General features: G+C 39.3%; 1 protein-coding gene across 2 annotated transcripts in view; it reads right to left on the bottom strand.

Annotated features, from left to right (window-relative positions):
• Positions 1 to 26,942, bottom strand: part of LOC126190979 (adenylyltransferase and sulfurtransferase MOCS3) — a 183,515-nt gene that overhangs the window by 115,907 nt on the left and 40,666 nt on the right. For both annotated transcript variants that reach the window (XM_049931649.1, XM_049931650.1), the window contains exon 2: positions 8,574 to 8,668. In XM_049931649.1, coding sequence (XP_049787606.1) covers positions 8,574 to 8,668 — 95 coding nt within the window. The remainder of the gene's footprint in view (positions 1 to 8,573; positions 8,669 to 26,942) is intronic.

Here is a 26,942-nt window from a genome sequence, read left to right as displayed (position 1 = left end):
AGTATTAAATTTTTGTCTGCTGTAACTATCTGAATAATTTCTTTTGTTTCATCAGACATTTCCTCAATCTCCTCCTCATCCACAGAGCTAGTTAGCATATAAACATGTACTACTGTGGAGGGTATGGGCTTAGTGTCTATTTTAGCTACAATAATGCATTCAGTATGCTGTTCATAGTAGTTTACCCACATTCCTATTTTTTTATTCATTATTAAACCCCCTCCTGCATTTCCCCTGTTTGATTTTGTATTTTTAACCTTCTGTTCACCTTGTAACAATACGAGTCAAGATAGATGTAATGGAACTTGAATAGCGTATTTGCCTCTATTGGTTAGGGTAGAGAGATCGATCTTTCGGTTCTGTCTGTATATTTATATATAATATTGCATGAATAAAGGCTGGGCGAGTGTAAAGCTATAGTTAAAAATGCACACTTTGCGATTTGGTCGGTCGTAATAATAATGACATGCTTTTGAATACAATTAAAATATAATGGCGATACCTGTTTAGTGTTATTGGAAATGTTGTTGTTGTTGTGGTCTTCAGTCCCGAGACTGGTTTGATGCAGCTCTCCATGTTACTCTATCCTGTGCAAGCTACTTCATCTCCCAGTACCTACTGCAACCTACATCCTTCTGAATCTGCTTAGTATATACATCTCTTGGTATCCCCCTACGATTTTTACCCTCCATGCTGCCCTCCAATACTAAATTGGTGATCCCTTGATGCCTCAAAACATGTCCTTCCAACCGATCCCTTCTTCTGGTCAAGTTGTGCCACAAACTTCTCTTCTCCCCAGTCCTATTCAATACTTCCTCATTAGTTATGTGATCTAACCATCTAATCTTCAGCATTCTTCTGTAGCACCACATTTCAAAGGCTTCTATTCTCTTCTTGTCCAAACTATTTACCGTCCATGTTTCACTTCCATACATGGCTACACTCCATACAAATACTTTCAGAAATGACTTCCTGACACTTAAATCTATACTCGATGTTAACAAATTTCTCTTCTTCAGAAACACTTTCCTTGCCATTGCCAGTCTACATTTTGTATCCTGTCTACTTCGACCATCATCAGTTATATTGCTCCCCAAATAGCAAAACTCCTTTACTACTTTGTCTCATTTCCTAATCTAATACCCTCAACATCACCCGACTTACTTCGACTACATTCCATTATCCCCATTTTGCTTTTGTTGATGTTCATCTTATATCCTCCCTTCAAGACACCATCCATTCCGTTCAACTGCTCTTCCAAGTCCTTTGCTGTCTCTGACAGAATTACAATGTCATCGGCGAACCTCAAAGTTTTTATTTCTTCTCCATGGATTTTAATACCTACACCAAATTTTTCTTTTGTTTCCTTTACTGCTTGCTCAATATACAGATTGAATAACATCAGGGAGAGGCTACAACCCTGTCTTACTCCCTTCCCAACCACTGCTTCCCTTTCATGTCCCTCGACTCTTATAACTGCCATCTGGTTTCTGTACAAATTGTAAATAGCCTTTCGCTCCCTGTATTTTACCCCTGCCACCTTTAGAATTTAAAAGAGAGTATTCCAGTCAACATTGTCAAAAGCTTTCTCTAAGTCTACAAATGCTAGAACCGTAGGTTTGCCTTTCCTTAATCTTTCTTCTAAGATAAGTCGTAAAGTCAGTATTGCCTCACGTGTTCCAGTATTTCTATGGAATCCAAACTGATCTTCCCCGAGGTCGGCTTCTACTAGTTTTTCCATTCGTCTGTAAAGAATTCGTGTTAGTATTTTACAGCTGTGGCTTATTAAACTGATTGTTCGGTAATTTTCACATCTGTCAACACCTGCTTTCTTTGGGATTGGAATTATTATGTTCTTCTTGAAGTCTGAGGGTATTTCGCCTGTTTCATACATCTTGCTCACCAGATGGTAGAGTTTTGTCAGGACTGGCTCTCCCAAGGCCGTCAGTAGTTCTAATGGAATGTTGTCTATTCTGGGGGCCTTGTTTCGACTCAGGTCTTTCAGTGCTCTGTCAAACTCTTCACGCAGTATCGTATCTCCCATTTCGTCTTCATCTACATCCTCTTCCATTTCCATAATATTGTCCTCAGGTACATCGCCCTTGTATAGACCCTCTATATACTCCTTCCACCTTTCTGCTTTCCCTTCTTTGCTTAGAACTGGGTTTCCATCTGAGCTCTTGATGTTCATACAAGTGGTTCTCTTATCTCCAAAGGTCTCTTTAATTTTCCTGTAGGCAATATCTATCTTACCCCTAGTGAGATAAGCCTCTACATCCTTACATTTGTCCTCTAGCCATCCCTGCTTAGCCATTTTGCACTTCCTATCGATCTCATTTTTAAGACGTTTGTATTCCTTTTTGCCTGCTTCATTTACTGCATTTTTATATTTTCTCCTTTCATCAATTAAATTCAATATTTCTTCTGTTACCCAAGGATTTCTACTAGCCCGCGTCTTTTTACCTACTTGATCCTCTGCTGCCTTCACTACTTCATCCCTCAAAGCTACCCATTCTTCTTCTACTGTATTTCTTTCCCCCATTCCTGTCAATTGTTCCCTTATGCTCTCCCTGAAACTCTGTACAACCTCTTGTTCTTTCAGTTTATCCAGGTCCCATCTCCTTAAATTCCCACCTTTTTGCAGTTTCTTCAGTTTTAATCTACATGTCATAACCAATAGATTGTGGTCAGAGTCCACATCTGCCCCTGGAAATGTCTTACAATTTAAAACCTGGTTCCTAATTCTCTGTCTTACCATTATATAATCTATCTGATACCTTTTAGTATCTCCAGGGTTCTTCCATGTATACAACCTTCTATCATGATTCTTAAACCAAGTGTTATCTATGATTAAGTTGTGCTCTGTGCAAAATTCTACCAGGCAGCTTCCTCTTTCATTTCTTAGCCCCAATCCATATTCACCTACTACGTTTCCTTCTCTCCCTTTTCCTACACTCGAATTCCAGTCACCCATGACTATTAAATTTTCGTCTCCCTTCACTATCTGAATAATTTCTTTTATTTCATCATACATTTCTTCAATTTCTTCGTCATCTGCAGAGCTAGTTGGCATATAAACTTGTACTACTGTAGTAGGTGTGGGCTTCGTATCTATCTTGGCCACAATAATGCGTTCACTATGCTGTTTGTAGTAGCTTACCCGCATTCCTATTTTCCTATTCATTATTAAAGCTACTCCTGCATTACCCCTATTTGACTTTGTGTTTATAACTCTGTAGTCACCTGACCAGAAGTCTTGTTCCTCCTGCCACCAAACTTCACTAATTCCCACTATATCTAACTTTAACCTATCCATTTCCCTTTTTAGATTTTCTAACCTACCTGCCCGATTAAGGGATCTGACATTCCACGCTCCGATCCGTAGAAAGCCAGTTTTCTTTCTCCTGATAACGACATCCTCTTGAGTAGTCCCCGCCCGGAGATCCGAATGGGGGACTATTTTACCTCCGGAATATTTTACCCAAGAGGGTGCCATCATCATTTAATCATACAGTAAAGCTGCATGCCCTCGGGAAAAATTACGGCCATAGTTTCCCCTTGCTTTCAGCCGTTCGCAGTACCAGCACAGCAAGGCCGTTTTGGTTATTGTTACAAGGCCAGATCAGTCAATCATCCAGACTGTTGCCCTTGCAACTACTGAAAAGGCTGCTGCTCCTCTTCAGGAACCACACATTTGTCTGGCCTCTCAACAGATACCCCTCCGTTGTGGTTGTACCTACGGTATGGCTATCTGTATCGCTGAGGCACGCAATCCTCCCCACCAACGGGAAGGTCCATGGTTCATGGAGGGGGGGGGGGGGGGGGGGGGGGGAGGCATTGGAAATAATATGTAGTAAATTAATGAGTAAGGTAGTCGATCCTATATGAAAACGGAAAATTGGGCATACTGAGGTGTTTTGCTTTATACTGACGAAGCCGATGACACGGCGTCATTTTTTCGTTTACTCTTAGAAATAAACAAGTAAAGAAGTGCTAATTGTGCTGTGTGAAAAAAATATAGGGGCGAGTTTTAAATAACTAAGGTATACAATCAGAGTAACAAAAGGACATTTAGTTACACGAAATTACAGATAGCAAAGTATGGTCATTAAATTGAGTACACATACAGGGCGGTCAATTCCGGGATAAATCTACACGCATCTCACGAGGGACACGGTATTGAGACAATTTTTTTAAATTATATCGCAGAGAGCTGGCTCCAATTTATAAAAAGGAGAAAAACGTTAACTTTTATGCAAACTCTTAATAATAGCGGACCGGAGAGAAAAGTGTGTAATTGTCTTATGCCTAACAAACATTCGTGGAGGGCGGTGGCTAAACTAGAAGAGACAATTACAAAATACTGTATCATTATCATTGACTGTTGGTGTCAAGCAACCAAAGCTGTTCATCAAAGGGTTTTGATGGAACTAGGGAGTTAGGGTTCAGACACTCGCATATACTCCACATCAGAGTGTGAATGAGTAGTGAATGCGAAATAAAATTGTGAACAAAGTTACGTTACATAAAACAGAAGAAACAAGACAGTTTCGTTGTATCTGTTGTTATTCCATAAACTGTAACATTTCTTATCACTGTACGAAGCCTTTATAGATGATCTTTATGACAATTTGCTTCGAAGGGATCTCGTTACGAGTTAAGTTTTGGGGACCTGGTCAAGAGGGGGTAGTTCGTAGCTGCAGCTATTCTGGAATCGGGTGCTACCGTGACCGTTGTGTGTTGTCAATGACTTAAGGTTACCATATCTCACGCTTTAATATCAACACGCCTTTCCACTTGGTATAACGGTGCCTCACGGCAACAACAACAACGCCGACGACGAAGGAAGATACAGTAGAACCTGACCGGAAGTCCTGCTCCTCTTGCCACCGAACTTCACTAATTCCCACTGTAACTAACTTTAACCTATCCATTTCGCTTTTTCAATTTTCTAAATCATCTGCCCAATTAAGATATCTGACATTCCATGCTCTGATGCATAGAACGCCACTTTTGTTTCTCCTGATGATGATGTCCTCCTGAGTGGTCCCCGCCCTGAGATCTGAATGGGGGACTATTTTATCTCCGGAATATTTTATGTAAGATGATGCCATCATCATTTAACAATACAGAAGAGCTGCATGCCCTCAGGAAGAATTATGGCTGTAGTTTCCCCTTGCTTTCAGCCATTCCCAATACCAGCACAGCAAGGCCATTTTGGTTGATGTTACAAAGGCAGATCAGTCAATCATCCAGACTGTTACTCCTGCAACTACTGCAAAGCCTGCTGCCCCTCTTCAGAAACCACACACTTGTTTGGCCTCTCAACACATACCCCTCCGTTGTGGTTGCAGCTACAGTGTGGCTGTCTGTATCACTGAGGCATGGACGCCTCTCCACCAACGTCAAGGTATATGGTTCATGGGAGATGCTTACGAAGGTAGCGGGGGTAAAATATGGGAAGCAAAAGATTATACACAACATGTACAGAAATGAGACTACAGTTATAAGAATCAAAGGATACGACAGGGAAACAGTGCTTAAGAAATGAATGACACAGGGTTATAGCTTATCTCTGACATTATTCGGTATATATATTGAGCAAGCAGTAAAGGAAATCAAGGAGAAATTTAAAGAGGGAATTAAAGTTCAAGGGGAAGAAATAAAGCTTTGATGTTTGTCAATGACACTGTAATTCTGTCACAGCCAACAAAGGACTGGGAAGAGCAACTGAATGGCACAGATAGAGTCTTGAGAAGAGTTTATAAGATGAAGAGCAACAAAAGTAGAAGTAGGTGTAGTTGAATTAAATCAGGTGATGTGGAAAGGAATTACTTTAGGACATGAGATGCTAAAGGTACTAGAAGAGGTCTGATAACTGGGTAGCAAAGTAACTGATGATGGCTGAAGCAGAGAGGATATAAATGGCAAATTGGCTAAAAAAGAATTGTAAAATATGAAATTATTAACATCTAGGAAGGTCATTACTAAAGGTATTAGTGTGGATTCTAGCCTTGCAGAGAGAATAGAACTGTTGAAATGTGGTGCTACAGGAGAACGCTGAAGATTAACCCTTGAGTGGGTGCACCAATTTGTAAAGTGCACCATATTAATTAAAAAGTTTCTGCATCGGTCAATTGTTTAATTTGCCACTACATGTTTCGATGGTTCACACCATCATCTTCAGGTGGAGAATTGTTTACTTACACCACTGGTGTTGGTGAAGAGTACAGATGTCTCTATTTATCAACAGTTGCAGCTCTCATAATGCTGTCCCTTATGGATGAAATATTCTTTAAGTGCACCATCTACAAATAACAACGCCTTGGACCATTCCATTGTTGCTTTACAACTGTGAGCTCATACCTATTGCTTCATTTTTGCTTGAGCTAACACAGTGCTAAGTTGTGCTGTCTTACATCCCAGTGGGCACCAGTAATATAAAATACACAGGGAGCTAGGTGAGAAAAAATGTACAATCACACAATGAGGCAGCTGTCTACAAGATAAACAGCATTCAAATAAGAGGTTGGCAATTATCTGATGTAATTGCCTTGTTTAATGCTTTGAGTGGGTCATTTCTGTGGGATAGCAACTGTACATGATATCAGTGACATAATGAAAATTTATTTTATTATTGCTTGATTAAACAGTTTAAAAAACAGGAGGTACTGAATCAAACTAGGGGAAAAGAGAAATTTATGGCACAAGTTAATTAAAAGAAGGGATAATTTGATAGCACACACCCTGAGGCACGAAGAAATTGTTGGTTTGGTAATGGTGGGAAGTAAGAGCGAGAGTGTGTGTGTGTGTGTGTGTGTGTGTGTGTGTGTGTGCGCGCGCGCTTGGCATGGGTGGGTGGCTGTGGGTGTGGCAGGAGGAGGAGGAGGAGGAGGAGGAGGAGGGGTAAAACCTGTAGAGGGAGACCAAGGGATGAGTACAATGATCAGGTTCACACAGATGTAGTGTTGCAATAGCTATTCGGAGCTGAAGAAGTTTGTACAAGATAGAGCAGCATGGAAACCTTCATGAAATCAGCCTTCAGACCAAAGACCACAACAGCAACAACAACACAGACAATTGTAAAAGCTTGTAGATGCTGACCTTAGGAGATCACATTGGGTTCCAGAGAAATGTATGAACACATGAGGCAATACTGAGCCTAAGACCCATCTCAAAGGATAGAATGAAGAAAGGCAATCCTATGTTTGTAGCATGTGTAGATTTAGGAAAGCTTTTGACAATGGTGACTGGAATAACCAGTATGAAATTCTAAGGGCAGTGGGGATAAGATACAGGGAGTGAAAGGTTATCTATAACTTGTACAGAAACCAGACTATAGTTATTAGCGATTGGGGGGAGGGAGGGGGGGGGGAGGGAAGCAGAATGGGAGGAAATAGTCAAGAAGAGAATGAGGTAGAGTTATAATATATCCCTTATGTTGTTCTATCTGAGCAGTGAAGGTAATCAAACAGAAAATTACAAAAGATATTTCAGCTCAATGAAAAGAAATAAGAACTTGAAGATTTGCTGTTGGTATTACAGTTTTGCAAAGGACAACAATGGACTTGGAATATTGAATGAATGTAAGGGGTAGTGTCCTCATAAGATGTTATCACATGCAAATAAACGAAAGTAAAACAACATTAATGGAGCATAGCTGAATTAAATCATCTAATACTGGAGAATTCAGACTAGAAAAACACACAATAAAAGTAGAAGATAGCTTTGCTATTTGTGCAAAAAATTAACTGACAATGCTAAAATAGATTGGATACAAAATGCAGACTGGCAATAGTAAGAAAGGTATTCTTTTTAAAAATGTCAGAAATTCTTTTCTGGAAGTGCATACCTGGAGTGTATCCGGTAGGGGAGTGAAGTGTGTATGATAAATAGTACAGATGAGAAGAGAACAGAAGTTTTTGAAATTTAGTGCTACATAATAATGCCAAAGACAGACAGACTAGATAATTAACAAAGAAGTAATGAACTGAATTATGAGAAAAGAAATTTGTTACACAACGTGATTAAAATAAAGGATCAGTTCATAGGAGACATCCTGAGGTACTAGAGAATAATTAATGCTGTAATAGTGGGGAGTGGTGATGGTGGCAGGAAGTAAAATTATAGCACTGGACTACAATGAGCATGTTCACAATAATGTAAGCTGCAGTAGCTATGCAGAGAAGCAGCTTGCAGAGGATAGACGGGATACAGTGGAAAGCTGCATCAAACCTGTCTTCAGACTCAAAACCACAGCAACAACAAGTACCATAGGCTTGCATCATTCTGTATCCTCTTGAAATTGTGCCCACATGTTTTTCAATTAAGTAGATACAGGGTTGGAAATTAGTAAAAATACAATGAACTGGCAACAATAGTGGCAATAAAAATAAAGAATTTATTAAAGTAGGAAAAGATAGATTGCCATAACTCACATTAAAAATGAACACACACACACACACACACACACACAAACACACACACGAGAGAGAGAGAGAGAGAGAGAGAGAGAGGCGCACACATTCAAATATTCAAATGATAGAATTGAAAGATTAAAATATGTAATTTACCACATTCTGCTCAAGTAAATTTAACTGTTTCTCTTTCTGATGGAGTTGTTTCTTCAGTTCTTCAATCTCAGCACGTAGAGAACCTGGATCCATGTCTGAAAAAAAAAAAAAGCGGCAGAATAATTATAAAATTGTATTGTTCCTACATCTGTTTAACTAAGTAACTGACTCTACATTTTTTCTCTGCAAACCACCATGAAGTACATGGAAGTTGGCACTTCCCAATACACCACAGATCAGAGTATTGTATGATAAGTCATGGAGGGAAAACAGCAATTGCTTTCATAGACCTTGTCTTTTTATTACCATGTTGAAGAATATATTGCATCATAATATTATAATCCCACAAGACAGTGTGTTCGAGAGATATTTTATTGCCATCTACTTCTAAAAGATGTCTTACCATAAGGTGAAGATCCTTTAGAAATCACTTACTGTATGTAACCTTGTGACTTTGTACAAGACTGCATGTGTGTGTGTGTGTGTCTCTTTATCTGGAAACTGATCCACTACAAAACAAAATAGCTGACATATGATATCACTAATCTTATTTAATCCTCTGATATCTCCCACACTTGCTCAGTTTTGTTTTACATTCTTTGTTGTCCTCTCAGTATTGATTAACATTATTATTATTATTATTATTGTTGTTGTTGTTATTCGGTGTATTTTGTCATTATTCATTTCACGTAAAAAATGTACCACAATAGTGTGGTAATAGTACAGTAGTCTAAAAAAATGAAACATAAAATAAATAAATAAATAAATAAGGAAGATTATATTTTTTTCTTTACCTACACAGCTTTAATTTTTCTTTGTCTAAACAGCTTAATAAACAAATACCTGCCAAATGGCAAGTTATTGCGATTCAGTACTACACAGTAACTCTAGATGGAAATGCAATGGGCAAATAACATTATTATAAATACAACTTCTGATTACCTACATGAAATTGCAATTGCACTCTCTGAATCATGAAAAATGTCATACATCTGTAAGCTTATCTAACACATTTCTGCTTCAACATCTGTGGTGTTCTTGATTCCCAAGTTTCAGTAATTTATCATGTTTTCACATTATCTGATTCTAAATCTGCAAAGTATCCTCAAATATAATGAAGGAAGGAAGATTAAGGTTAAATGTCTTGTAGTTGATGAAGTCATGACAGATGGGGCACAAGGTAAGAAGGCAATCTGATGTGTCCTAAAAGTACCAATACCAGTTTTTGGTAAACCCTTGGAAATGCTAAATCTGGATGGCCATAGACGGATTTGAATCACCATCCTCCCTAGTCAAATTCAGTGTGCTAACCACAGCATCACACACAGTGTTGAAAGAACAGGAGATGTGATTAATCACTGATTCAAACAATAGACAGTCCAGGTTGGAATATTATAAAAAGGACTGATTGATACTCATGTAAGGGCGACAAGTTCAGCTGCAGAGAGTCATGGTGAAAACTCAATGTGTCATCTTTGTGGTGACTAGTAACCTATCCTTTTCATAATGTTATTAATCACTGATTCAGTCCGCACCAAATGAGAACTGACTTAGTAAACATAAATAAAGTCATTGAGAACTGTAGTTACATTTAGATAAATTAATATTTTGCTCAGTAGAATAAGCATTTCTCAGCAATATTTTGATAGCAAAATAATAAAAAGTGTCCTAGTTAATCCCTTGCAGTTTGACTACAAGTATTACATCAGCCAGGAAGGAAAGAGCAAAGAGAAAATAACATGAAATCTCACATCATCTAGAATCTCGTGTGTCATCAAGGAGAGAACAAGTATTCTTGTGGGGGTTGTATTGTTTAGGGGGAGGAGACCAGACAGTGAGGTCATCGGTCTCATTGGATTAGGGAATGAACTCTGCCGTGCCCTTTCAAAGGAACCATCCCAGCATTTACCTGGAGCGATTTAGGGAAATCACGGAAAACCTAAATCAGGATGGCTGGATGTGGGATTGAACCTTCGTCCTCCCGAATGCGAGTCCAGTGTGTAAGCCACTGCCCCACCTTGCTCGGTAAGTATTCTTGTGGTTTAACTCTACAATTAACTATGTCCTGTGGTCAGGTGAAAATTTAGAAATAACGTGTTTTCTGTATCTAAAAATTGCATTTTGTCTAAAATTTTTCCAGTAAGCAAATTCAAACTCTGAAGTTGTTGGCACAAATGACACATGCCACTTGGGTTCTATGGCAAATGGCTGATTTGGTCAAGGCAACTAGCCTTAGATGAATTTCTTGGCCTCCACTATCGAGTTGAGGATTGTAGGGTTTCTGTTAATAAGTCAAGTATGCAATACAGGCAGGAAGTGTGCCGCTGAGATAGCAGAGTATGTGTGGCATGCATATGGGAGTTTTTTTAGTTTAAAGGAATTCCCCCATAGGATCAGAGATGAATTGCCTGCAAAAACAAATAAACATCAACCGCAATGTTCTCAGAGAACGCTTGTCCTCCAGATAGGATATAGAAAAGGTTAATACAATATTAGTGAACTGTAGGAGAATGTAAGGGAAGATCCCAGAATTAGTATTGGTTACTGAAGGTTATAATACCCAGATAGTATTAGGAATGGAAAGCTGGTTAAAACCAGAAGTGAATAGTACCAAATTCATAAGTTGTCATTGAATAGTTACCATAAGGATAGGTGAGTCATCAGTGGTGGCAGTGCATTTATTGTCATTAGTGGTGGCAGAGCATTTGTAGCAGTAAGGAATTTGACAATATCTAGGGAGGTTTTCATGGATTCGCATGTGAATTAATCTGCATGAAGTTAAGCATTAAGAATCAAAGGTGGGTCAAAAACAGTAACTGAATGCTTTTATAGACCACCTGATCAGGAGCTGTAGTGGTACAGCACCTCAGAAAGAAATTGCAGAATACCGTTAGTAACTTTTCTGATCACACCAGTCTAATAGGGAGTGACTTCAACTTTCCAGGTATAGATTAGGAGAGTTATGCAATCAAAACTGGTGCCAGAGACAGGGACTCGTGGGACATTATTGTGAAAGGCTTGACTGAAAATTACTTCAATCAGACACTTAAAGAAGCAGTTTGAGAAGGTAACATCTTACACCTCTTAGCAGCAATCAGACCTGAACTTATCAAATCAGTTAACATAGAGGAAAGTATCAGTGATCATATGCTGTGACAGTAACTATGACTACAGGTATGTCAAGGAACATTATGAAAGGTAGGAAAAATTTTTTGCTTAGCAACAGTGACAGGACATAAATTGCAGAGTATCTGAGTAGCAAGCATAAAATATTCAGTAATGAGGATGGCGATGTGGAGCACAAATGGAAAAAATTCAAAAGCACAGTTCAATCGCCTTGGACAAATACACTCCAAGCAAGGTCTTGAGGAATGGGAAAGACCTGATGTGGTTTAATAGAGGTTTCAGAAAACTGCTACATAAACAAAGAGAGCCTCAGCACAGATTCAACAGAAGTCAAAACTTAGCTGGCAAATTAAGAATGAATGAAGCAAAACTCTAAGATGTTTTGTCCTTACATAGAATCAGTAAGTGGTTCCAAATCAACTATTCAGTCACTCTGTGACCATACTGACAGTGAAACTAAAGATACCAGAAAGAAGGATGAAGTACTGAATCCTGTCTTCCAAAATTCTTTCACTGCAGTAGATCATAATACAGTTCCTCTTTTCAATCGTCATAAGAACATCAAAATGTCACATAATGAGATAACTGTTCGCAGAATAGAAAAGCACTTACAATCACTTAGTAGAAGGGTAAAAGTGTCAGGACCTGACGAGTTACCTGTAAGATTATACGAAGATTATGTGAAAGAACTTGCTCCCCTTTTAGTAGCAGTTTATCACAGTTAGCTGGAGCAGCAAGGATTATGCTCAAGCTTTGGTCACACCCCTTTAGCACAGTATTTATGCCACTTCCCAATGTCTGACATATCAGTTGGGAAAACTGAGTGGAACAAGGAGCACCTCTGAAGATGTCCAGTACAGCTCTGGGTGAAATCATTAGAATGGAAAGATTTCACAGGCCACCACAATACAACACAGAAGATTCACCAGCAGCTATGACATCTGGTCATGAAAGCCTTCATTGTATAGTGCTTGTTTGTTGTTATTTTTATATAAGGAGCTTATAGTCTATTGAAGGTGGTGACATGCAAATTGGAACAAGTGTCCATTGTATCATAAAATATATGGGTGCTGCACTGTAATTTGGTTCAACATTGAACTGTGCCCAGATGGCTCGCTAATGACTATTGTGAGTCAAAGATCAATTTTGTAATTATGTTATAATAAATGAATATTTTATTCATTGTTGAATAAATAATGTATCAATAATAATTCATTAATAGTAATGAAACAATAATGAATAGTAGGAACACAAAGAAGTGTAGGGACAGAAAGTTGGCAGAAACCAGATGTAAACAGTAATGAAATTCTAAACTCAGATTGGAATGTATACTGCAGAGACAGGCTGGACAGTGAAGGGAGAGGCATGTTTATAGCGATAAAAAGTGCAATAGTATCGAAGGAAATTGACGGAGATCTGAAATGTGAAATAATTTGGGTGAAGGTCACGGTTAAAGCAGGCTCACACATAGTAATTGGATGTCTCTATAGGCCCCCTGGCTCAGCAGCTGTTGTAGCAGAACACCTGAAGGAAAATTTGGAAAATATTTCGAGTAGATTTCCTGACCATGTTATAGTTTTGGGTGGAGATTTTAATTTACCAGATATAGACTGGGAGACTCAAACATTTATAATGGGTGGCAGGGACAAAGAACCAGTGAAATTTTTTTAAGTGCATTATCTGAAAACTACCTTGAGCAATTAAAGAGAGAACCGATTTGTGGTGATAACATATTAGACCTTCTAGTGACAAACAGATCCAAACTATTTGAAACAGTTAACGCAGAACAGGGAATCAGTGATCATAAAGCAGTTACAGCATCGGTGATTTCAGCCATAAACAGAAATATTAAAAAAGGTAGGAAGACTTTTCTGTCTAGCAAAAGTGACAAAAAGTAGATTTCAGAGTACTTGATGGCTCAACACAAAAGTTTAACTCAATTACAGATAGTGTTGAGGATCAGTGGACAAAGTTCAAAACCATCGTACAATATGCATTAGATGAGTATGTGCCAAGCAAAGATAGTAAGAGATGGAAAAGAGCCACCGTGGTACAACAACCGAGTTAGAAAGCTGTTATGGAAGCAAAGGGAACTTCACAGCAAACATAAACATAGCCAAAGCCCTGCAGACAAACAAAATTTACACGAAGCGAAATGTAGTGTGAGGAGGGCTATGTAAGAGGCGTTCAATGAATTTGAAAGCAAAGTTCTATGTACTGACTTGGCAGAAAACCCTAAGAAATTTTGGTCTTATGTCAAAGTGGTAGGTGGATCAAAACAAAATGTCCAGACACTCTGTGACCAAAATGGTACAGAAACAGAGGATGACAGACTAAAGGCCGAAATACTAAATGTCTTTTTCCAAAGCTGTTTCACAGAGGAAGACTGCATTGTAGTTCCTTCTCTAGATTGTTACACAATGACAAAATGGTAAATATTGAAATAGATGAAGATAGAAAAACAATTAAAATCGCTCAAAAGAGGAAAGGCCGCTGGACCCAATGGGATACCAGTTCGATTTTACACAGAGTATGCGAAGGAACTTGCCCCCCTTCTTGCAGTGGTGTACCGTAGGTCTCTAGAAAAGCGTAGCATTCCAAAAGATTGGAAAAGGGCACAGGTCATCCCCACTTTCAAGAAGGGACGTTAAACAGATGTGCAGGACTATAGACCTATATCTCTAATGTCGATCAGTTGTAGAATTTTAGAACACGTATTATATTCGAGTATAATAACTTTTTCTGGAGGCTAGAAATCTACTCTGTAGGAATCAGCATGGGTTTCGAAAAAGATGATCATGTTAAACCCAGCTTTTGCTAGTCGTCCATGAGACTCAGAGGGCCATATACACGGGTTCCCAGGTAGATGCCGTGTTTCTTGACTTCTGCAAGGCGTTTGATACAGTTCCCCACAGTCGTTTAATGAACAAAGTAAGAGCATATGGACTATTGTGTGATTGGATTGAAGAGTTCCTAGATAACAGAACGCAGCATGTCATTCTCAATGGAGAGAAGTCTTCCGAAGTAAGATTGATTTCAGGTGTGCTGCAGGTAAGTGTCGTAGGACTGTTGCTATTCACAATATATATAAATGACCTTGTGGATAACATGGAAGTTCACTGAGGCAATTTGCGGATGATGCTGTAGTATATCGGGAGGTTGTAACAATGGAAAATTGTACTGAAATGCAGGAGGATCTGCAACAAACTGACGCATGGTGCAGGGAATGGCAATTGAATCTTAATGTAGACAAGTGTAATATGCTGCGAATACATAGGAAGAAAGATCCTTTATCATTTAGCTGCAATATAGCAGGTCAGCAACTGGAATCAGTTAATTCCATAAATTATCTGGTAGTAGGCATTAAGAGTGATTTAAAATGGAATGACCATATAAAATTAATTGTCGGGAAAGCAGATGCCAGACTGAGATTCATTTGAAGAATCCTAAGGAAATGCAGTCCGAAAACAAAGGAAGTAGATTACAGAACACTTGTTCACCCACTGCTTGAATACTGCACACCGGTGTGGGATTCGTACCAGATAGTGCTGATAGAAGAGATAGAGAAGATCCAACAGAGAGCAGCGCACTTCATTACAGTAATCACAAAAGCATTATGGGGACGACAGATACACTCCAGTGGAAGACTCTGCAAGAGAGATGCTCAGTAGCTCAGTACGGGCTTTTGTTGAAGTTTCAAGAACATACTTTCACCAAGGAGTCAAGCAGTATACTGCTCCCTCCCACGTATATCTCGCGAAGAGACCATGAGGATAAAATCAGAGAGTTTAGAGCCCACACAGAGGCATACCGACAATCTTTCTTTCCACAAACAATATGAGACTGAATAGAAGGGAGAACCGATATAGGTACTCAAGGTACCTTCCGCCACACACCGTCAGGTGGCTTGCAGAGTATGGATGTAGATGTCTTATTTTTCCTTCTTGATTCTTGCACATAGTGTCTATTATCATTATTCCACTGTAGCTTAGACCTAATTTTGAACATCTACACAATTACATTGTTAAATGTTTTTTCTAGGTCAACACATCTTGACTTTTCTTCAGCGTTGCCTCTGATGTGAAGCCAAATACCAGAACTGTCTCTCTAGCGCATTTATGTCTCCTAAAGCCAAAATTATCATGAAGACATCTTCAATTTTCTTTTCCATTCTTCTGTATATTATGTTAGTCAGCAACATTGATGCATGAGATATTACGCTGATTCTATGATAGTTCTTGCATTTATCTTGCTTATCTCCTGGATTGTGTGGATGAATTTTTTTTTTTTTTTTTTTTTTAATCTGATAGTATTTGTCCAGACTCATAGATTCTACAAACCAAACTGAATAGTTGCTATGTTGGCACTTCCCCTAATGATTTTAGAAATTCTGCCCTGATTGTTTGCAAGTCTTCCAGAGCTCTGTTACTAGTCCCTCTATGTCTTCCATATTGACTCCCATTTCTTCTTGTATTACATCATCAGACACTTCCTCTCTCTCACAGAGTTCTTCAACATACTCTTTCCACTTTATCTGCCCTCACCTTTGGCTCTAACAATGGAATTCTTTTTGCACTCTTCATGTCAATGTGTTTGATTTTAATTTGCTGCTGTTTGGACTTTGCTATACACTGAATCAGTTTATACAATGACCATTTCTTTTTTCAATTCTTCACATTTTTCCTGCAGCTACCTTTGCTTGGCTTATCTCTATTTAATATTTATTTCTTTCCTATGTGATTTATATTGCTGTATTCACACCTTGCCAGAACATTTTTTTTATTTCCTTCTTATGTGGCCATGTCTCTCAATGAAACTGCTTATTGCGTATCATTGCTGCAGTATCTACAGCCTAAGAGGAAAGATAGATGTTGCCTATAGGAAAATTAAAAAGAAAAAGCATCTGTATATTTTCTAAGAGTGATCATTTTCATTGATAAGTTCTTCTCTCAGTACCAAATCACCCATTTCATCTTCTCCTACTTCCTGTATATATAAACTTGAGGATGGCGTTACAGAAAGAGAAGAGGAAGTAGGTGAAGATGAAATGGAAGCTATGGCACTGAGAGAAGAACTTATCAATGAAAATGATCAATCTTATAAAATATAATTGTAATATAATTGAATAAATAAAAAAAATCTACACACCATGTGGCAGCACGAGAAAACATGTATAAAGGTTAAGTAAATGTGCAAGTTTTCGGAACCAGTGTCTCCTTCTTTTGGCAGAAAGGTTGAAGGGGAATGAAGAGAACTGGCGAAGTTTAGAAAATGGGGAGAGTTCAGAAAAGTCACCCAGAACCCCCTGTGTCAGGGGAGACTTACCACACCAGATGAGAAGGAAAGACTGTTCATTCTCATCGTATCTAGTAACTCTTGCCTGATCCAGGGTTCTGGGCGACTTTTCCAAACTTCTTCCATTTCCTGAACCTCTCTAATCCTTTTCTTCCACCCCTCTTCCTTCCCCTTCAACCCTTCTGCTAGAAGAAAGAGCCATTGGCTCTGAAAGCTTGCACATTTATATATGTTTACTCCTTGGTGATTAGATTTTGGATATATCCAGTTACATTACATTTTGAGAGAAGAATTCGTAGGAGCACTGAAATCTGATGCAAGGCCCCTGGAATAGATAACATTCCCTCAGAATTATTGAGATCTTTGGGACAGGCAGCAATAACAAAACTATTCTACCTAGTATGCAAAATACATTAGACATGCAAAATACCCTCAGACTTCAGGAAGAATGTAATAATGCCAGTTCCAAAGAAGAGAGTTGTCAATAGGAATGAATACTACTGAATCACCAGATTAATACGCCCTGATTATTTACAGGACACTAGTTGTTTACAGGAGAAGGAGGAAACTAGCAACAGCTGAGCTCGGGGAAGACCAGTTTGAGCTCTGGAGAAATGTAGGAACATGTGGGGCAATACTGACCCAATGACTCATCCTAAAAGATATGCTGAAGAAAGGCAAACCGCATAAGTAGATTTAGAGAAAGCTTTTGACAGTGTTGACTGAAATTCAATTTGCAAAATTCTAAGGGTAGCAGAGGTGAAATACATGGAGTGAAATGTTATCCAGACTGCATTTATAAGAGTAGCACTTCATGAAAGTGTAGTAGTGATTGAAAAGGGTTTGAGACAGGGTTCTAGCTGACCCCAATGTTAATTAATATGTACATTAAGAAAGCAGAAAAAGAAACTGTAAGGTTTGCCCATGACATGTAATTCTGTCAGAGATGGCAAGAGATTTGGAAGAACAGTTGACTGGAATGGTTAGTGGCTGGAAAAAAGACTATAAGATTAACATCAACAAAACTAAGACAAGGGTAATGGAATGTAGTTGAATTAAATCAGTTTATGCTGCAAGAACCGGATTAGAAAATGAGACGTAAAAGTGCGACATAAGTTTTGATGTATGGGTAGCAAAATAACTGTTGATGGCTGAAGTAGAGAGGATATAAAATGCAGACTGGCTAGATCACGGAAGGCCTTACTGAAAAAGGGGAATTTCTTAACATCTAATATCAATCAAAGTATTAATAGTCTTTTCTGGAGGTATTTGTCTGTATAGTAGCCTTGAAAGAAAGTAAAGTATGGATGATCTCTTATAGAACTGTGCAGTTATGCTCAGTTTAGGCAGAGGCAGGTTCTGTACATAGTCAAACTCGAGCACTAAGGTCTCTGTGTTGTCAAGTTTGGCCGTCTCCGAATACTTGTCCTTGAGTTTATTGCATTCCACAACGTTTAGTTTGTGTTCTTCATACACGTCTTTATGAGGGTCATTTGCATTGACACTCAATATAACTTCACACACCTGGCAGAAATCACAGGTATCAATTCAGGTTTTCGAAACCAACACAGACTATTCTCCCTAAAGAACTTATAATAAACATTATACTTCATCTGGAGTACTGTATTTGTTTCGTGGAGAAAATGATCTCTAAGTGATGTGAATAATTTTGCAACACTAGTCAGGGTTGTCAAAATATTTCCTTTTGCACTTGTATTGACAATAATGCAAAATGAAACTGGTCCCAGTGAGAGTGGACAATGTCCCAAATTTCTGTTGCAATTTTATGTGGTCTGTTGGCAAGTTTCTCTCTACTGTAAGAGTTGTGGCATGTGACACCTTTACAAACTGTTTTCAAATTGCTCTCGGTAATTTGCAAGATAGTTTGGAATTTGGATTTACAGACTATTGTCTTATAATTGTTGCATTTTAGATGTTAAAAATATAAGTGGAGCTTTGATTCTAACCAGACCTAGTTGTATTAGATGTTCTAGGTAATGCTTTCTTCTGTCACCTAAAGTAAAAACTTGTTCATGGATCTCTTCTTGATCCACTGGGCATATTTTTAGATAGCATTCCTTTGTGCAACATTTCTTACCGACTAGAAATTTCTTAGAGCAGACTATCATACCGGTTTTTGGTAAAACATGACACTGTCCTGAATTTCTCTTCTTTGCGACCTCTTTCTTTCACGTCCCTTTCTGAATTTTATGTTTCTCGTGGTTTATGGTTCTCTTAATCACACGCCATACTGGATATACCATCACAATCACTGCCCATATTTTTTTGACAATCACTATTTTCTTCCTATGCGATGTTGGCAAATATAAATTCCACAGTACGGATATCCCATCACTGACCAATATATCTCAGCACAGCACACAGGCAACACTGGTATGGGTGGCATGGAAGTTGTCTACTGGCTATGGCAGTCAGTGGAATGATGACTTGGAGCAGCATGGCTGTCAAATGTTTATAGAGGGTGTTGTGTATGTCGGAGAGTAATAATTTGTGAGCACAAAGACTGGTTCGTACAGATGCAGTTACTGCAGGGAACGGAAAAACAACCTAACAATCATTAAGTTGCTTTTCCAGGTAATGCCTCAATTTCACATGCCTTCTGTCCCTTCCAGCTAAGCCGCATCTGCCTGTTATCCATGTATATGCTTGGTATATTGCCAGCATCTGGCCATGACAGTTCTCACTGACAGTTAATAGACCCATACCGGTAAGACTTTAAAATAACAAGTTTTTTTTTTCGCAGCTTTTTATTGTTCCTTTATTTATTCTGATTTTATTCTACGGCCCCTTACTGGTATTTTTCACTACATTCTGTCTATTATCTCAATTCTTATCTCACCTGTAAGCCCCCATTTATGGTTTTACAATTTTAATGTTCTTTTCAGAGTTGACTTCATTCTATGGCGATCTTCTTCATTCTGCATCTCTTGACTTTTGACTTTCATCAATATTTTGATGAATTATTAAAAACTGACTGGGAATGATGGAACACTGTATGTGCTTGATTTTTGCCAGTAAATAATGTGAAAATAAGTAAGCTGACTTCTAATTTAAATTTGCTTCTGTCAGTTATATTCTTTGTATATAATGTTATATCCTTCCCCCAGATTCTTGCCATTCTATTTTTTTAAATAGTTTTATAATTATTAATTCCCTAATGTGCTAGTCTTCTTCATTTAGATGTACCTGAAGATGCAGCTCTAACAGTGTGAAACCGGTAGTACTGTTAAAGGATCATACAACGGCTGTTTGCAGTTTATTTTTCAAGAATGCATACCTTCAGCTGTGGATGCCCATATTATAAGGTTTGCTGTTTTTTTCATAGAGAAAAAAAAAAAAAAAAAAAAAAAAAAACGGCCAAAGCAAGGAGACATGTGACACACCTTGCGTGATTTGTTATTTTAAAAAAATAATATTTGCTTTCTGTCACTCTGGAAAGATTTAATTAGAAACAATTCTTTGCCTTTGAAACTACAACAGAGTTTTTTTTAACTGAATTTTTTGGTTGGCAGAGTCACATGATTTACTGTGGTCCATGAGGAACGTATCTACAGAAAGTAGGATTTAGACGAAGAAAATGTGAGAAAAATAATAATTTCAACTGCTTTCATCATTGCTAAGCCAGATTTAAATCTGTAATGAGATGCAATGGGAATGTTGTTTACAGATGGTGGATTAGGACTACTACTTTTTGTATGATATGTGTTACGGAATCAGGACAATAATTAACATAGAATTTAGAAGTTATATAATAACTATGTATAATAATTACTAGTTATTTATTGTTGTGTATAATAATTATGTGTTATTTACGGTTGTTCAAAGCAGAGATGCAGCAGAAATATATGTAAAAACTTATTATAGGTTAAGTGAACATTTTCGAGACACTGAATGTTAAGCCACAATATTCGGAAGCAGCAGTAGTTGAACAAGGAGGTCGATGACCAGTGGAATTTGCGCAGCAGCAGTCAGCAATTTGGCAGATCAGTGACCAAGCAGAATGGGCAATGCTTACCAGGAGAACAATGACCAGCACAGTTCACACATCAGCGTTCAACATTCCAGGAACTGTCATCATACTGAACTCATGTGCGTGACGTATCTGGTGACACCGAGGAGGATGACAGGGCAATGTCTGGCCATGCCAGCATAGATGTAAAACAAGGAAAGCTGGCATGTGTGTCGACGTTGGTCACATTTTGCCCAACGTGAGAAGCATAGATCAACAACCGAAGAGTCAGTTGTCACCCTAGAAACTTCGTGACATTGGCAAAAACACCAAATAAATATCTCCAACAAATGGGCATGAGGGGGTCCTTTGAGGGGAGAAAGAAGAAATGAAGAAACATCACCTGGACAGACAAACTGATGGTTAGTCAGCGGACGTCACTCTTCGCTGCAATGACTTAGCCACTACGCTGCTTGACAGAAAAGATGTCGGTACTGCACCAATAGGTCAATGCAGAAGATGCCATCCCAGATATTACCAGAAAGGAGTTCAAATGGTACTTACCCAGGTGGCTGGTGAGGACAATGGGACTGCAGCTTCACCAAATGGGTCACCTGTGAACCTAGAGGTTGACGAACTCCGCCAGAAGATGCCAAACCTGGGGGAAGCTGGTTTGATTCCAGGATGGAGCAGTCCACACCATGCAGTAGCCACTTGTTAATAACGCAACAAGCAAATTAACAAGGAGAAGACTGTGCTGCCACCACAGAAGGTCATGGGAACGGTACTGAATGGAAGAATATGCCGCCTGGTGCTCTGCTGCAACATGAGCCATCGCCATATCAGCAGTCACTGGAATCTGCTTGCTACGAATCCACACCTCACCACTGCCGCGAAGAACTGAGCGAGTTAAAACACTATATTACTCTGTTTGTTTAAAGGCTCTTATGTGCCAATAAATGACTGATAGTGAAATTACCAATGTTTCAATCACATCTCACCTACTGAGCCAAGTAAAGAACCCATTCCACTGCCCACAAATTGTCGCTTTCCCTCTCGCAAACCCCGACAAAAAAAATGACCTTTGCTCCCCTCTGCCACTGATGCTCAATATCTAGTGTCACAAAACCCCAGCCCGCTAAAGGTATCAGCTTTCCAGAGTGTTAGTTTGTCAAAATGTGGCAACATTTTGATGGGTGTTAAGTTCATCCTTAGTAAACTGCTCCAAGGAATACCGATGATTTGAACAACCGATGGACAAGAATGTTGACAGTATTAAAGGTTCTTTCTATGTCCATTTTAAGAGCTTGTCCGTAAAACGCAATGAGAGTGAGTCACTGTATGAAGATAAAATAGTGTTTTATCCACAATTGGTCGAATTGCTCCTTCAACAGAGCTACTAATAATTGAGGAATGAATAACTAAGGAGAGTTTGTCTGGAGTCCATCAATATTCACTGTATCAGAAGAGTTTGACAGACATGGACGCATACATACTAACATTGTGAGAAATTTTTTTATAGCCTTTATTTCCACCAAGTTCAATCTTTATGACCTCTTTACAGTTTTACATTTATTATGGGAGTTTTAAGTGTTATCACCACTCACCCAACACAATTTCTAACCTGAATTTTCTTTTTAACTTGTAATTTGTATAATCTGGTTTCTGGTTTTGTATTTATCATGATTATCATAGCCTCCATTATGGTTCAACAGCTGTCCCTAGAAAGTTGCTCCAAAAGCAGAGAGAGCTCCATCTTAGATTTAAAGAAAGCCAAAGCCTCATAGACAAACAAAAACTGAATGAATCCAAAATTAGTGTACGGAGAGCCTGTTGTGAGCATTCAATGAATTCAAAACTAGAATTTTATGCACCAGTATGACAGCAACTCCAAAGAAGTATTGGTTTTGTGTTAACTCAGTAAAGGGATCAAAGATATTTGTACAGATAACTGATGACCATAACTGCACCAAAATGGAGGATGATAGAGGGAAGGCTGAAGTACTAAATAACATTTCTCAAAGCTGGGGAAGATCTTGAGCAATCTATGTCACTGGAGGAACGAGGTATTCCTAGTGACTGGAAAAATGCTTGGGTCATTTCTGTTTTCACGATGGGCTGTCAAATAGACTATAGGAATATATAGCTGACGTCAGTCTGTTGTCAAATTTTGGAACACATTTTATGCTGGCATATTATAACATTTCTGGAGGAATCAACAAGGATTCCACAAATAGTGAACATGTGAGATCGAGCCTTCTCTGTCCATTCACAGGACCCAGAGGGCAGTAGATACTGATGTTCAGGTTTATGATGTGTTTTTTGGCTCCCAGAAGGCATTTAATGTAGTTCCACACTGTTGCCTAATGAACGAAATACGAGCATACAGAATATCTGATCAGCTCTGTGATTGAACTGAAGAGTTCCTAGCAAATATAATGCAGCATGATATTTTTAATGGAAACAAATCTTCAAATGTAAAAATAACTCAGGGGAGTGTTATAGGACCAGTGCTTTCACAATATATATAAGTGACCTAGCAGATAATGTTGGTAGCTCAATAAGGCTATTTGTGGATGTAGCTGTTGTATATAGACAAATTACAGAGTTAGAAAATTATAGTGAAATACAGGAATACCTGTAGAGGATCAACACTTCATTCAGGGATTGGTGGTTGACCTTCAGCATAAACAAATGTAATGTCTGGCTCATACATAGGAAGAAAGATAGGCAGAAAGACCCATTGTTATACGATTAAAGGTTGCCGAACAATCAGTAGAAGCTGTCAGATGCATTAACTATCTACGATTGCACTGGGCAATTTAAAGTGGAATGACCTCAAAAATAATCATAGGAAAAGCAGAAACCAGACTGAGTTTCACTGAAAAAATCCTCCAGAAATGTAATCTACCCATGAAGAAAATGGCTTCTAAAACCCTAATTTAGATGGTACTTGAATATTGCTCATCAGTCCGGAACTCTTACCAGACGGTGTTGACAAAGGAAACAGAGAAGATGCAAAGAAGATAAGTTCATTTCATCATAGGTTCATTAAGTAAGAGAGCCAGCATAATTTGCTTGTCCAAATCCAGTGCAGACACTATAAGAAAGATATTATGCATCATGATGTGGTTTACTATCAGTGTACATTCCCAGAAACATCAACCAATATATTGCTTCCCACTACACATATCTCATGAGGAGACCATGAAGGTAAAATCTGAGCATACACTCCTGGAAAATGAAAAAAGAACACACTGACTCAAATGAATAAATGGTTCAAATGGCTCTGAGCACTATGGGACTCAACATCTTAGGTCAGCAGAAGGTGCACATGCCCGTCGACCTGGGTCCGGGCAGTGGCGACACACAGATGCGCGCCAAGACCATCGTATCTTATGAAGTGCCATACAGGACCGCACCATCACTTCACAACAAATTAGGGACACTTTTGCTCCGGGGGTATCATCGAGAACCACTTGCAACTGTCTCCGTGAAGCAGGGCTATGATCCCGCATGCCATTAGGGCATCTTCTGCTCATGCCCCAACATCACTCAGTCTGCCTCCAGAGGTGTCACGATAGGTGTTTATGGAAGGACAAATGGAGACATATCATCTTCAGTGATTAGAGTCGCTTCTGCCTAGGTGACAATCATGATCGAATGCATGTGTGGCATCGTGCAGGGGAGCGCCAAAATCTGGAGTGTGTACGACAGAGGCACACAGAACCAAAACCCAGAATCATGATGTGGAGAGCCATATCCTACACTGGTCGTTCTCCACTGGTGACAGTAGTGGGAACATTGAACAGTGAAGGATACATTGAAACCAACAAGGCGACATGCTTTTCTAACAGGGCAATGCACATCCACAAGTCTCCTGTGCCACCCAATGTGCTCTTCGAGGTGTACACCAGCTAACCTGGCCAGCATGATCCTCAGACCTGTCCCCCATTAAGCATATTTGAGACTGGTTGAAACATCATCTTGCGCGACCTGCACAACCGGCATGGAATCTGGCCTAGCTGAGGCACCAGATGGGCAGTGCATGGCAGGCCATTCCTCAAGACTACATTCGGCACCTCTATGATTGTCTTCATGGGAGAATTGTAGCCTGCATTGCTGCAAAAGGAGTGTATACACAGTACTACCGCCGACATTGAGCACACACTGTTGACTTTACTCACATGGGTATGGCTCTGTCTTTGTGATCATGTGTTGTATATGTCCCCAAGAGTGCGTCAATAAAATTTCCCTCTACTGTGTCGATGAATTCATGGTGTTCTTTGTCATTTTCCAGGAGTGTACAAAGATGCTTTCCGGCAATTTTTCTTCCTGGGGACCATTCATGACTGTAACTGAAAATAAGAGAAGTGACGCTGGTACACAAAGTATCTTCTACCACATACCATACAGTGGCTTGTGGAGTATGGATGTAGAAGTGTGATACTAAGCTTCTGCATGACTGATGACCACTTTCACACAGACCTGGAGTCATGTTTGCTGTTGTCTGTCTTACTCTGTTTCAAGACCATAGGATAACAGGTTTTAAAAGTCTGTGTGTACATTGACAATATAGGAAAAGACAGACTGCTACCTATTGTAAAGATGACATGTTAATTTGCCAACAGGCACAATTAAGACACTTACACATAAGCTTTTGGCTACAGTCTTTGTCAAAAAAGAAAGAGGAAACACACACCATTCATTCATTCACACAAGCAAGCACACATCGCACACACGTCAGCCAACTCCAGCAGCTTGGACCACAATGCCAATGAGGGACATCCTACCTGAGATCCTTCCTACCCCTCCTAAAGTGGCGTTCCATCACCCACCTAACCTCCACGACATCCTAGTCCATCCTTATGCCACTCCCAACCTCAACCCCTTGCCACACGGATTATATCCTGTGGAAGGCCCAGGTGCAAAACCTGACCAACTGACCCACTCAGCACTTCCTATTCCATTCCAGTCACAGGTTTATCCTACCCCATCAGGGGTTGGGCCACCACTGAAAGCCGCGATGTCATTTACCAGCACTGCGCAAACATTGCACATCTTTTTATATTGGTATGATTACCAACCTGCTGTCCACCAGGTCAAACGGCCACCACCAAACTCTGGACAAGAGCTAAGTACACCACCCTGTGGCAAAACATGCAGCTTTAACATAACAGGCTTAATTTCAATGACTGCTTCACCACCTGAGCCATCTGGATCCTCCCCTCCACCTCTAGCTTTTTTGAACTGCGCAGATGGATTTTATTTTTACAACATATTCTCCGCTCCTATAATCATACCGGCCTCAATCTGTGGTAACATAATGTCTGCACACCCCCCACCCAACAGTTTCCATGCCCTCTGTCCTATCACCTTCTCCCCAATCTTGTCTCCCACCATCTTTGTTTGTCACCCTCTGACAATGCATCCACCAATCTTTCCCCACTCCTTTCCTTTTTTGCTCCATTTACCACACCCCCTGCCCTACAATCTCCAGACACTGTGCCTGTTGGCATTCTAATCCCTGCACACTTCGTCAGACAGTGCTCCTCTCTCCCCCATCCGTACACTGCTATCCCTTTCCCTTCCTACCCTTTCCAGATTACTGCTTTCGTTCCACATGATAACTGCTTTCTGGTCCGAGCTGCTGGAATTGGCTGTCATGTGTGTGTGAGGTGTGCATGCTTGTGTGGATGAATGGTACATGTTTCTCTTTCTCTTTCTTTTTCAGAAGAAGGCTTTGTAACTGTTTGCAACTTAACGTGTCATCTATATGGTAAGTAACAACCTATCTTTTCCTACTTTGTTGATATTCCAGCCTGGAGTTTCCATTACATGTATAGTGACAAATTCTACAAATGCATCCTCAATGTTACCTGTAATTGTGTCTTGCAGTTACCAATGTTTTATCACTTATCTAATATACTCAACTCTGAAATAGTCAAAATACAGGTCAAGCGACCATAACATTTATT

Source organism: Schistocerca cancellata, chromosome 6 (assembly GCF_023864275.1).
Source record: "Schistocerca cancellata isolate TAMUIC-IGC-003103 chromosome 6, iqSchCanc2.1, whole genome shotgun sequence".
NCBI classification, from domain to species: Eukaryota; Metazoa; Arthropoda; class Insecta; order Orthoptera; family Acrididae; genus Schistocerca; species Schistocerca cancellata.
This window is presented reverse-complemented; position numbering and strand designations above follow the sequence as displayed.